This window comes from Argentina silus, assembly GCF_951799395.1.
Source record: "Argentina silus genome assembly, chromosome: 4".
Taxonomy (NCBI): Eukaryota; Metazoa; Chordata; class Actinopteri; order Argentiniformes; family Argentinidae; genus Argentina; species Argentina silus.
The window spans coordinates 12252458-12265435 of NC_139658.1; the positions used below are offsets into that span (position 1 = coordinate 12252458).

The following is a 12978-nucleotide window of genomic DNA, read 5'->3' on the forward strand; positions in this document are numbered from 1 at the left end:
AATATACAGTTACGAATATATCTTTGGTATTCCTACTATGTAAGCACCAGTGGGCACCATTTTATACTGGACTAGGTTGTTGCCCATTGTCCTGTATCCCACTCCCTCCCTCCCTCACGCACACACTGAATGATGTGTGCTTTATGTATCACACAAGTATGTACTTGCTCCCTGCAACAATCCTGGCTATTACATTTTAAAAACTATAACCTATATTCTCTATATCGTGACAAAATGTGTATAAGATATGTGTATAAGATATGCATGTGGATGTCAAATGATAGAAGTGGTGATTGGAATTGAAGAGCAACAAACAAAACAAACAATGTTTTTGTTTCATGACGTTTACCTATCAGTACTGTATATGTGAAACATGATCATACCTTCTCAAAAGTACAGTGCTAAAATACGGTAATGGAAAGTGGAAAGTTTATTTCAGTCAAATACAATTTATAAAAAGACAAAATAACTCCCAATATGGGAGAGAAGATTTTCACAGGAAATGCATTTCCATCTAATTTTTTTGATATTCTTAACAAATTTACAACTTTCGAAACATACACAATGCACCAAACCTTTGTGTCATAAATAGTGAGGAATGGATGTAAGCGTATGACATTCAACAGTAAAGGCTATGTAAGCACTGTAGCACTGTATTTGCAGATGTGGTCAAGTTGCAACTCCATAATGAACCGAGAAGTGGATGGCAATCTCAGTAAAAAAGCTATGTGCATCTCTCCGGTATGTGCTTGGTCAGGCCAGTGGCAGCCTGGATTCTTTGTTGTTTATACTGTCAGGTCCTACCTCACTTCAGGACAACAGTTTTGAAAACATTTACATTGATAAATACACTTTCATGTGTGCCTCTTTTTTCTCTTTTCTTTTTCCAAGAACATCTGTTTATTTGCCATAATTGGTAATGGCCTTCGCCTGCTCCCTTAAAGCTTCCGCTGCACCATTGACGTGCAACGGCACAGATCGTTGGAAACTCAGAAACGTTTTAACTCCATTCCTCTTGTGGCAAGTCATTATGCTGTATCTTCACATGGCCCTCAAAAGGTTTTGTCAGTAAGTTGTCAGAGAGGCCATGTTGATGTTCTCTGAGCCTGCCATTGAGGGAAGAACAATGTTCTGGTGAACACAGGACAATGACTTGCCAGAAGATGGGGAGTTCCCTCCAGTCATTAGTCTTTCATCTACTGTATTGAAAATACTGTCATCAGAGGCATTCAGTGGCTTTAAACCCTCTTTATGTCTACCTGCCGAACCACCAATTTGCAAACTGTTTTTTTTTCTCTACTAGTTCTTATGGAGATCATTGGTTGCCAAGCATGTTTGATACAGTTTAGTGTTACAGTTACGAAGAAAATAAGATCTTTGGCCTCCTGCATTATCAAACCACTTGATGATGATAACTATAGATCAGTCTTCAATAGCACACTCCTCATAAGGGGAAAGAAGTCCTTGGTTTTATATTGTCCATTTAACCAGTCAGAAATTATGCCAGTCTTCATTGCTGTTTTTCCACAAACAGAGGTCCAGAACAGCCCTGTTGTCAGACATCTCAACATGAGGCTTTCCTGCTTTAGCATCTAAGTGCAGGACCTGAGCTTCCAGTGGCACTCTTCTGAGTCTTTGCGGCATTCTTCCCTTCATAAATGTGAATTCCGTGGTTCATTTCGAGTTATACGTTCATTTGGAAGTGTATCGACCTTCCAGTTTTTGGAACAAGTCCAGGGATGGTTCCATTGCTTAGGCCTCTGAAGAAGCCTGGGGCTTGAGTTGAGCTTTCTCCATGGCTGTACCATAGGGATCGGACCGTTTAAAGAAGCCCAACTGAAGGGGTGGAAAAGAGAAGGGAGGTTCAGACAACTTTATGGACAAAAATTACACTACCACCCCTTATACAGTAGTACCAGATAAGTTAGTTTGCATTTGTCCAACTTTCATATGATCACTACTCATCTTGACAGTCACAGGTGCTATTTCATGCTATGCTATACTACGTTTAGCTCTTTACGTGACACGGTGGGCCATACCTTGTACAGTACATATATCAGCAGGGCAAGCAGCAGTAGTCCAGCCAGTATGGCCAGAATGATTATCCACAGTGGAATAGTGTACTTATTGTCTGGCTTGTTCCACACCACAGGGGTCACAACCTGCAACAGGACGACAATGTTATGATAACAACTCACCTTACTTTAAATTAATTAACAGATCAATGAATAAATAAGAGAAGCTTGCCTTCTTGGATCCACTGGGTTTGAGCTTGGGAGCGATGGCATAGGGCATCCTCTCCACTTTATACTGGACAGAACACTCCAGCACATACTGCTTGAATGCCCTCTGTGGAATTAATTCAAAGCAAACGAAAGGATTAGGTACATTCATCTAACTTAATTCTGCACCCAAAACAAACTGATCTGATCTGAAATGCAAAAAATAAACTTCACAACCAGGAGAGGGCGGTATGGGACCACAGATATGTTTGGTGTCGTCATCAAACAACACCAAATCAAACCCTATCAAAATGTCTTCTATGAAAGAGAATATGCATGTACTATCCAACTTACTTATATTACTTATATATACATATTCAAAGTATTATTCATATAGTTATCCTCTTACCTCGATGAAGGTCTCAGTCCAGACGCGGGAGCGGACTGTCAGAATGACACTGGCCCCTCTCTTCAGTAACCCCACATGACACTGCAGGCTCCAGCAGTCCACCGTAGAGCAGGACTAGGTAAAGACCAGGGCCACTTATACATTCAATTCAATCAGTCTCACAAACAACAGATGTAACTATAATACTGTAGTTACTGTTCTTAACAACTAAACAGAGTTTTGATTTTCCTGATTCATCATGAATTCCTGCTTTGATTACATCATACCCTATTCATAAATCATTGAAATTTACCTAAACTCAAACTAATATCATCACATCTTGCCTGATGTTCTATGTTGTCATTGGCTTTAATAAGAGAGAATAATTTTTCTTATAGTTTGTGCCTATAGTTTTGTGGTCATTCGTGGTTGAAGTGACAACACTACAAGGATGAAACAGTGTTTAAATAACAACACATGGGTGGAGAACAGAGGGAAAATAAATAAACAACAGCTACTTTGAAGACACAGCAAAACTGTAAACATAACTGCTGGACCAGTGGAGCCAGTTATACATAGCAAGTCGATGAAAAACAGGCCCAATTAAGTTCATTTCACAAACAATTATTGTAAACAATGTATGATTGTGAGCAGAACTTATGATGGATATCCTTATTTCCTTTTATGAGAGAATAATTTCCTCCTAATTTATAATTTGCGGAAATGATGAGGCCATATTCGGTTTGTAATGGGTGCTTATTGTGGTAATTTACTTTCTGCAAGTTATCATTGGCTCATAAAACAAAATCACTGAGTCAAAGAGAAAGATGAATAAGAAGATAAGAATAAACAACAAGAAAAACTGAAGAGTATAGGAAAAATGAACAATAGGACAATGACTTCCAGAGAAAAACCAAGAGGTCAGGCAAGACATTACACGCAACTGCTGCACCAGTGAGTCTATGTAACACAAGCTAGTGAAATATGGGCCTCCCATAAGATTGTCATTTCCACTATGCTCTCTAAACTCACTGCTCCCTGACCAAGTGCCAATGACTTAATTTAACAGCCAATGTCTGCTGTTTTAGTGTTTTCAGAGTAAACAGACCTCTGTGGCTGTGTCACTGTTGCCTCCACATGGGTTAGGCATGTCGAGCCGCTCAAACAAGAGGAGTGAAAACTAAAAGAAAGGAAGAAAAGAGAGAAAACATCCCCTGGAGTCTCCATATGGGGATCAGATGAACTGCTCTCTCTCTCTCTCTTCTCTCTCTCTCTCTCTCTCTCTCTCTCTCTCTCTCTATATATATATATATATATATATATATATATATATATAAGGCTGTGGGGACTGAGAGTGAGCTCATTGCTGTCAATGTATGGGATACAGGCGTGTGTGTGTCTGTCATCAGCATGGAATGAGAGAGGCAACTCCAAACCATTACATTATATAAAACACCACTAATGGGCATCACAAGGTTGGGTGGATCTCGTATGGACCTCCTATCCACCACCAACCATCCCGATTATCAGGTTGTCTCACCAGGTTGCCCTGCTCTGCTAGAGGGTCCCTGTAGACCTCTCTCCTCTGGATGTGGTGTTCAGGACTGGGCATCAGTGAGGGAGGCTGCTCTGTTGTTGGGGGCTGGAGCTGCAAACACACAAAGAATACATATGTCCACTCAAATTAAATAATGATGGTCAAAAATAAATGACCAATATTCTTATGAAATGAAACAAATATTCACAGCACCATGTTTTTGCATGCAGTGGAAAGTGTATGTCCCTCACATTCAACTTCAGTGTGTTGAGGGTGTGGTTGGAGGTGCAGTTGAGAGGGCCCTGGGTGAGGACCTCCAGAGGGTACAGAAGGTCGTGACCGTGGACCCTCAGAGGGCACCTCAACTCCAGCAGGGACTGACTGATCATACTGGGCCCGTTGTTCACCAACTGAGAGTGAAAGACACCGAGAGAGTCAAGAGAAGGTCATTCATGTCATCATGGAAAAGGCCTCACGATTGCTATTATTTCTGCATTTATTAGCACTGTGGTTCCCAAACGATTTCAGTCAGGCCCCCCTTTGGTAATTGAAAATAATTCAAGCCCCCCCTACACAACACCGTCCCCATCTTTCTTGGTAAAATGAATTGTATTTGTTGCATAGTTGTACAAACCAGCATTTTCTTTCTATAAATAACAATACAAAGATGCAATTATAGTTACAACTTTTTTATAGTTAAAAATAGTTCAATTGTGGAGAGAAAATTAACATAACAAGTAACATAATAAATAACACCATATTCCTGTCTTACACATTCCTATCCTTCTTGTTGAAATCATGGATTGAAAAAAGCCATTTTCCTATGTTACACATTCCTATTCTTGTGGAAATCATGAATTGAAAAAAGCCTACACAGAGACTTATTGATCTTCCCTGCACCATATTACTATTCTACACATTCATTGGCTTAGGTGTGCTTGTTTTCCCTTGCAAATCTTCTCAAAGCAGGGTTATTGTTTTGAGATTGCCACTCTCAGTTCATTTTCAATGTTCAGTTTTGATCTGTATTTTGATTTGATGGAGGCAACAACAGAAAAGCCTCTCTCACAGAGATGTGATGTGGCAAAAGGCAGTAGTACTGCCACTGCTCTCTGGCCAATGAGGGGGAATTCTTCCTCCACTCCAATCCAGAACCCAGCCAAGGTCCTGGATGTGTACTGCATCCTCACTGTTGAGTCAGATGTCAGCTCTATGTACTGCTCCTCTTCCTCCGTGCTGAACGTGACAGGTGGTGGTGATACAAATGGGTCTCTGATCCAGTCATATTTGTTAGTGTCATCCAGAGAGAAGTATTGAAATGTGATTCCAAGGCTGAGATGTGATCTCGCACACATGGAAGCAATTGTTGGTCTCAATTAATGACTTGAGATTGTCAAATGAGTCAATGTTTCCCTGCTGAAGTCTCCTGCCTCACATATCCAGTTTCCTTGTAAAGGAGTGTATCCTGTCTGTCAGCTGTGGAAGCTGTGTGTTGGTGCCCTGCAACTGGAGATTCAACTCATTTAAGCTTGTCGAACATGTCACTCAGACAGGCCAGTTTCATGAGGAACTCTTCATCTATAAACTTGCTTGCAAGTTCGTTCCCTTCCTCCTCCAGGAAGATTCTGATCTCAGCTCTAAGCGCAAACACCCTGGACAGCACCTTTCTGCGAGAGAGCCATTGGGACTTGCTGTGAAACAGCACAGCAGTGTACTCTGCGCCCATCTCCACACACAATGTGGAAAAAAGGCGAGCCTTCATCGGTCTTGTTTTGATGTAGTTGACCACATTGATGACATCTGTCAAAACATTGTTCAACTCAGGACTCAACTGTTTGGATGCGAGCGCCTTACGGTGTATGATGCAGTGCGTCCACTCAGCTCTCTTGATCTGAGCGCACAGCCCTCCTCATCTCCCAGACATGGCCTGAGCCCCGTCCATGCAAATCCCCACACTGTCCTCCCATTTTAAACCCGCTTCCCTCACGTAGCTGTCAATGAACAGTTCATCAGCTGTTGTCCGCGTTGGAACACAGTTGCAAAACAGCAAATCCTCTGTGAAATCTTTTACTCAGATATATCTGTGATGCGTCTCGCTATTGTGTTGTTGGACAGGAGGATAGATCTCAGCTTTTGGGCACTTGCCTCGTCTATCATGGTAGAGACCATATCTATAGCAGCAGGGAGTAGTCATTCCTCTGCTATAGTGTGCGGCTTCTTGCATTGCTCAACTCTGGAGGCTGCTTTGTAGGAGGCTAGCTGGGCATTGCTAGGTACAGATGCCGTTTTAAGAAAGCGACTCTGCTGACCTCGGTATTCATTGAGCTTTCTCTTGAGGAAGTCAAGGGGCTTGTCAGCATTATCATTTGTGTGTGTTGTCTTATGGTGACGCCTCAGCTTACAGGGCTTCATGCTGTCAGCCGCAAGAGTTTTGAGACACAGTACACACACTGGTTGCTCCTCTGCACCGACCTCAGTAGAAGTGAACCCGAAGGAGAGATATGCCTTGTCATATTTTCTGATCTTCTACTTTGTGTCTGCCTTTCTTTTAGACACTGACAAGAATTTATCCATGTTTTTCTCAGAGTGGATAGCTAGGCTAACAATACATACAAAATGGCATGAGAGCCAGCGGGTCATTTAAACTGTAACCTAGCAACAGTGACAGTGTTTGTTTACAGCTCTATAAACATATGCAACATATTTCAACATATTTCCACCTGAGCGTTTTTGTACAATCGGCGTGTGGGATTTTTTCCCCACTACAGTACATTTCATTTCTCACTCCCATCCCTTCTCCCTGCGCCCCCCCTGCATTACTCCCACCCCACACTTTGGGAACCACTGTATTAGCAGCAGTCACAAATGGATGCATTTCAGCTACAGAACCTTTATCAGCATCACACAGTCCCTTGAAGCTACAGATATAAGCACTTACATCCAACATTAAAACTTCACTTATGTAAATGTAGTAAGTGTGCTACATATCGTAGCATAGTGGTGCACATCAAGAGCCTGTGCTGTACCTCATACACATGTTGGATCTCTGGCCCTATGTCCTGCTCCTCCTGCAGGCTGTGGGTCATCCTCCAGTTTGGGGGAGGGAAGAGGACCTTGTCTGGCCGAGAAACTCTTTATATGAGAGGAAAAGAGAGTTAGTGAGAGAACGAAAGAAAGAACGAGAGGGAGAGTAGGAGCTGGTACAGTATGAATACCCAACAGAACATGGTAAAATACCACTTATCCCATTTTAACTGTGATGTGTTATACAGTCACTCTATTATTTTAAATGTCTCACCCCTGTAGAATGACAACAGCCAGCACAGCCTCCTCCAGATCATAGAATACAACATCGCTCTGGGAATTGTTCTCATTTTTACTGAGAAAAAGGGACAGAGAATAAGAGTATAACAATTTGGTTACCTTAAAGCACTCAGTTCAAAAGTATTTTAACAAAACACTTTCCAAATAAAAATATAATGTAGCACATTTACCTGCCCGTATTCATTCTGAAATAATATTCTACATGATTGCTATAAATACAATGAATAAATAGGCCTTTTTTAAAGCTATATCAGTAAAAGTGGTGTCTTACCTACGTATCTGGAGCTCAAATTGCACAGTGTTGTGAGTATCCTTCAGCCGAGGCACAGTGAAGCGAAGGCCTGCCCACCGCTATAGTAACCCACAGAACAGACAGATCAGAGACGCTAACCCCAGATTTATTATTCAGATGGTCAATCATAAACACACAGTCAAAAACAGACCCTGGATCAGTTGGCAATATAACATTACTCGTAAAGACATGTAGACACGTAGCTGTACAGACCCCACAATGAGAAAGAGAAAAACAGAGTAGTCCATGTGGCACTTACACTAGTGCCAGGCTTCATTGGGTTGCCAAGGTCACAGATGAGATAGCGGGTCTGATTCTGTGTCTCGTAGCTACAGATCAGCTCAGTCAGACTCTGATTGTGAGACAAGAAGAGACAATATGAAGCGAGATAGAGAGGGAGCTTATCATCATTATAGACTCTGGTATTGTTACCGCAGTCTTATTGTCTTCTTCGCTAGTTATTATTAGTATCAACATCATCAATAAGATAATTAATATTAGCATCATAAAGGTATTTGATTCTGTATATAGATTAATACTAACAGTTAGCTCATTAGCATGATCAGCATCTACGTATATTAGCAATAACATTAGCCATAGCATAATTTGTGTTGGTATGTACTGTACAGAGAGGACAGAGAGATGATTGCTCCCTCACCGCATTGTTACGGGCTATCCCGCTGTAGTCCGCCTCTGGGGGAAGCACCACATAAAGCTCAGCCTCGTAGGCCCCTCCCTCTCCTTCGTTCTTTGCATTGATGGTCAGGGTCAGAGAGTTCTCATCACCTAGGTACACCTCAGTCCGGTCTCTGAGGAAAACACAAAAAGACCAATATATATCAACTATTCTTTTGTTCTGAAATAACTTCTAACAGCATGACAAGGGCAGTCACAAATGTTATGTCTCTCAAGAAGATTGTGTTGTCTATGTGTAGCGAGATTACAAATAATCTTCGATCTTTAAAGATCAATGAGATGTTTTTGGGAGCTCCAAAAAACATTCAATCTTAATAACAGCCATGAGATGGTAGTACATTTTTTCCCACATGTTGAGTCAGTACCTGTAAGTTTGTAATAGCTAAATCCTCCTGGTCGTGCTTACTTTGTGAGTCATTGGTCTTGCTTATTTTGTGAGTCACAGGAACATTCTAAAACCCCTGTAGGTAGGCCACAGAACAAGAACATTTTGGAAACACTATACTACACTGTCTTTAAAGATAGGGCACCTTCCAAACTGCAGCAGGGGAGGTTCTCAGGACTTTTCTCAAACAACGCTTCTCAGTTTTTTATATCCCCCCTGGGGCTTTTCCTGCTAAATGTCTGTCAGATTCAGCCCCGGGAAACGACCCAAATCAAATCACAATGATTTGTCTCAGGAAACCAACCCCCACCATTTTGCTTCTTTACACTGACACCCCTGTGTGCACACACTTCCAGTGAAGTGATAAATCCACTCGACACCACCACCATCCCCCTCCTGACTACACTTCCGAGTGTAGTCATAAAGTAATGCTGGCTATTGAGCAGAAAGAGGACTAAGTAGAACTAAGTAAGGGTTGAGGGTCTGTACCCTGTCCTCTCTCTCCTTCCCCTGTTCTTCCTCCCATCCCCCTTTTCTCTAAAAGTCTGGACACAATGACCCCATACTCTGCACGAGGACCACACAGATGATTCCAATTATAGCAAAGCCAGTTTAACGAATACAAAGGAAGCAACACCATCGATATTCTATCACCATCGCTCTGCCAACTTTGAGGTGGGCAGGAAATATAATAAGGCATAGAATAAAATAGTAACATGTATAATTAAAGCCAGAGGATACCACACAAAGTGTCAACAAAGGCACATATCTCCAAGATGGGCCTCAAGGTTGTGAACACAAAACATCCTTCCACATGGGAATTCTCGGGAAGCCATTTAAAGCATAAAAACAAGCCATGGATTGCATTTCAATTGAAGCAGTCCGCATGGTTAAAGTGCTGAATCATAGAAGCTTTTCTGGCCTGGTCTGGGGGAAACAGAGAAACACCGATTTTTTAGTTTCCATGGGAAAATTATTGTGTTCTGCAGCTAATCAAAATCACATGGCCAAATAACGCAACACACTATCCACAACAGACCTAGAAAAGATGAGAAAATGTGTGTTTTGTGAATGGACCCAATTCTTCACTCTAGTGCACCGTTTACTCTATTGCAATACTTGGTTGTTGTCCATGCTCAAACAAAAATTATAATTAATGATCAGTAGTTATCGTGTGCAAGCCAAGTTGTGACAAACTTAATAGCAATCATTTGGCTGTTATTTCTCAGGAATGCAAACCTGTTACAAGCTGTAAACAAAAGTCCCATAATTCCTTCAAGGTGTTTTGGAATACTTGTCAGGTTGAATGTTCCAAATCCAAACCTTTCATCTCATACCATCCAAAAACTCATTATACTAGATTCCAGATCTTCATTGTTCGCTACCTCAATTCATCCATTCAACTTTGTTAGTATTTGGCATTAAAACATTTGGGTGACAGTTGGCAATATGACTTAATGACTTGCAAAAGACAGGTGAACACAGTGTATTCAAGACCTGGAAAGACTGTTCACCTATCAGTAGACCTCAGACAAAGTGGCCATTAAAGGAAGCCATTCCAGTGTATTTGAGACAAGTACCTTTTCTCAGGTAATGGAGAGATTATATCAGCTCACCCATAAACAGTCAGTTGGAGGTCAGGAACACAGATGTTATCCTCTCCACAGTCCAGTTGAATCTGGGCCTACATAACATAGGGATGGATAGAGAGGGAAAGAGAGAGAGAGAGAGAGAGAGAGAGTTAGGGTGATAGGTGAGAGATCCCTAGAGGGAGAGGTATAGTATGAGTTACTAAGAAGGACATTCATAAAACAATTCAATCACCTGATTTCTCAAAACAGGTATAAAAAGATAAGTATATGAGCCCGGAATGAATAGAATACTAAACTATAATTTTTTGGAGGGCAGGAAAAGAGAAAGCAAATGAGAAAAAAGTGGTGACGGTATGAGTGTATGTAAATGATGAATACCACTTTGAGGAGTGTTTCATTTTGGTGAAACTCGCATTAGGCAGAAAGGCTGAAATGAGAGGGAATGGGGTGAAAGGAGATGAAAGAAAGAATGGGATGAAAGGACTCTTGGAGTCTTGACTTCCAAGAAGGGATTGGGTATGAATAGCAATGTCACAAATGGCTTTGCAAAAACCACGACATAAATAATATGAATTTGATTTGACTGTATTCCCTTTCCTTCTCCTCCCCCCCACTCTCTGTCTTCCATGCTCTCCTCTCTCTCATTCTCCACCATTGCTCTTGCACTGAGTGCTGTGAACCCCATTGTTACCAAACCCCATCTTCTCGACATATGGAAAACATTAAGCCCCGAAAGAATGCTGCGACGTGAATGTAGAGACGGCATGGCGATCGCTCACTCCGTCTCCATGGCAATTGCTCATTTAAGTCCCCAGTGTTATCATTCACGCATGTGGTGATCAGTCAGTCAACACGAGATGGAGAGGAGAGGAGTGCACAGGGACCTGTAATAACCACACAAACACCAAAGGGTGCCTCCCTAAGTTATCTTCTCTCCTCTCTCACTCACTCTCATTCTCTTTCATCTCTCCATCTCCCCGTCAGACAGAAAGGCGTTAAGAAGAGGAGGAATTTTAATATGAGTTTTGATCAGATGAGAAATAGGAAGAGGGAAGAGGGAAAGACAAAGCGTATCGGAACAAAACATTTCAGAACTATGTAAGCATGAAAGGTCAACGCTATTCCCAAGACTGTGCTTCAGCAAAGTTGTATTGGTCTCTGCCAATACTGAGAGACTCACGCACGCACGCACACACATATAAACATATGCACGTGCTACAAGCCTGGCTCTGGACTGGCGGAGACCATTGGCAACATACATAAACAAACCACAACCAGATGTCTATCCTCAGTGCCCCACCCAGACATAGCTGTCAGTTCCCCCTCTGTGTTTTTGCATAGCCGTGACTCTCCATCCTCTCTCCACTCCCCCTTGAGGGATACTAGTCGCCACTCGAAAAAACCTACCATACATTGTAATTCAGTGCCTGGTGTGTGAACACTGACCTCTAACCATTAACTATATGGGCTCCAGCACCACTAGGGGGTCGTCCATATGAAGTCAATTTCAAAATGGCTGCTTTTGACCTCATCCCTCTCCTCAAACAAATCCTTCTGGCACAAAATGTAAATATCAGGAGATGTAAAAGGTGCACAGTGTTGAAGTAAGTGGTCTAGTGCAGACTAAACTCTAGTAGACAGAATGTGTATACTGTGTATACTGCATATACACCCTCTGCTCTACAAGGTCTGGTTGTGTAATATGGGGGCTACAATATCACCATACCATCTGCTCTGTATGTTTTGTGGTTAAGTATAGGAATGCACAGCATATAACTACATACACTCTGTACAATATGTTGCATGGTCTAGCAGTTTAATATGGGGTAACTTTGTTGAGACCAGGCTTTCCTAGTTTAAAGTAGCTACAAAGAGGTGGAAACCTGTTTGAAATGAGTGACGTCTCACCACATGTCAAACCAATCAAATACTTAATGCCTTCATCGACTAGATTTTGTGTATAGAGCAGTTTTTCAGTTTTTCCATCAGGGTTTCTTCCATTTTCTTCAGTGTTGCAATCTAGCATAGGCAACAACTCTCGGCAAAATAGCCCTACCCAGTCGGAAAAGACAGAACAAGTAATAATTTATGGGCGACGGGCGGAAGGGTTCTTTGAATGTAACATCCAATGAAATTGCGAGCTCATTCTCACAGCGCCAGGTGAAATCCAAGCCAGATCGGCTTATCTAAGGCATTGTTTCTACTGGCAGTTTGAAGTGATTCAACTTACCTTCTGCTCTATTAGCTGTGTGGTCTGGTAGTGTAGTATGGGTCTCAGGCCATGCAGATCCAGTGGAGCGAGAGGGTCCAGGCTAAAGTTGAGTGTGACGTAAATGGGTGAGAGTTTGTCTCGAAACTCGCCCTCATTCTGTGACACATATGAGGAAAAAAGGGCAATGGCATCACCAACACACCAGGGAAATTGAATTTGTGTTACATTGACTTTAATAATTAAATTAAGTGTTACTTAAAAAATAAGTCACTCTAAATGATTGCCACCTAAATGGGGGAGATACTTTATGTATAATATAATTTTATACTG

General features: G+C 41.7%; 1 protein-coding gene across 1 annotated transcript in view; it reads right to left on the reverse strand.

Moving 5' to 3' along the window:
• Positions 1-420: 420 nt before the first annotated feature.
• LOC310803771 (integrin alpha-5-like) overlaps positions 421-12978 on the reverse strand; it is a 29734-nt gene continuing 17176 nt past the window's right edge. Inside the window, exons 18-30 of the mRNA XM_083668653.1 lie at positions 12667-12804; positions 10461-10528; positions 8422-8572; positions 8023-8115; positions 7743-7822; positions 7446-7526; positions 7174-7279; positions 4399-4557; positions 4151-4258; positions 2632-2745; positions 2248-2349; positions 2040-2162; positions 421-1836 (exon numbers count right to left, since the gene is read on the reverse strand). Coding sequence (XP_083524779.1) covers positions 1753-1836; positions 2040-2162; positions 2248-2349; positions 2632-2745; positions 4151-4258; positions 4399-4557; positions 7174-7279; positions 7446-7526; positions 7743-7822; positions 8023-8115; positions 8422-8572; positions 10461-10528; positions 12667-12804 — 1407 coding nt within the window. The 3' untranslated portion in view covers positions 421-1752. The remainder of the gene's footprint in view (positions 1837-2039; positions 2163-2247; positions 2350-2631; positions 2746-4150; positions 4259-4398; positions 4558-7173; positions 7280-7445; positions 7527-7742; positions 7823-8022; positions 8116-8421; positions 8573-10460; positions 10529-12666; positions 12805-12978) is intronic.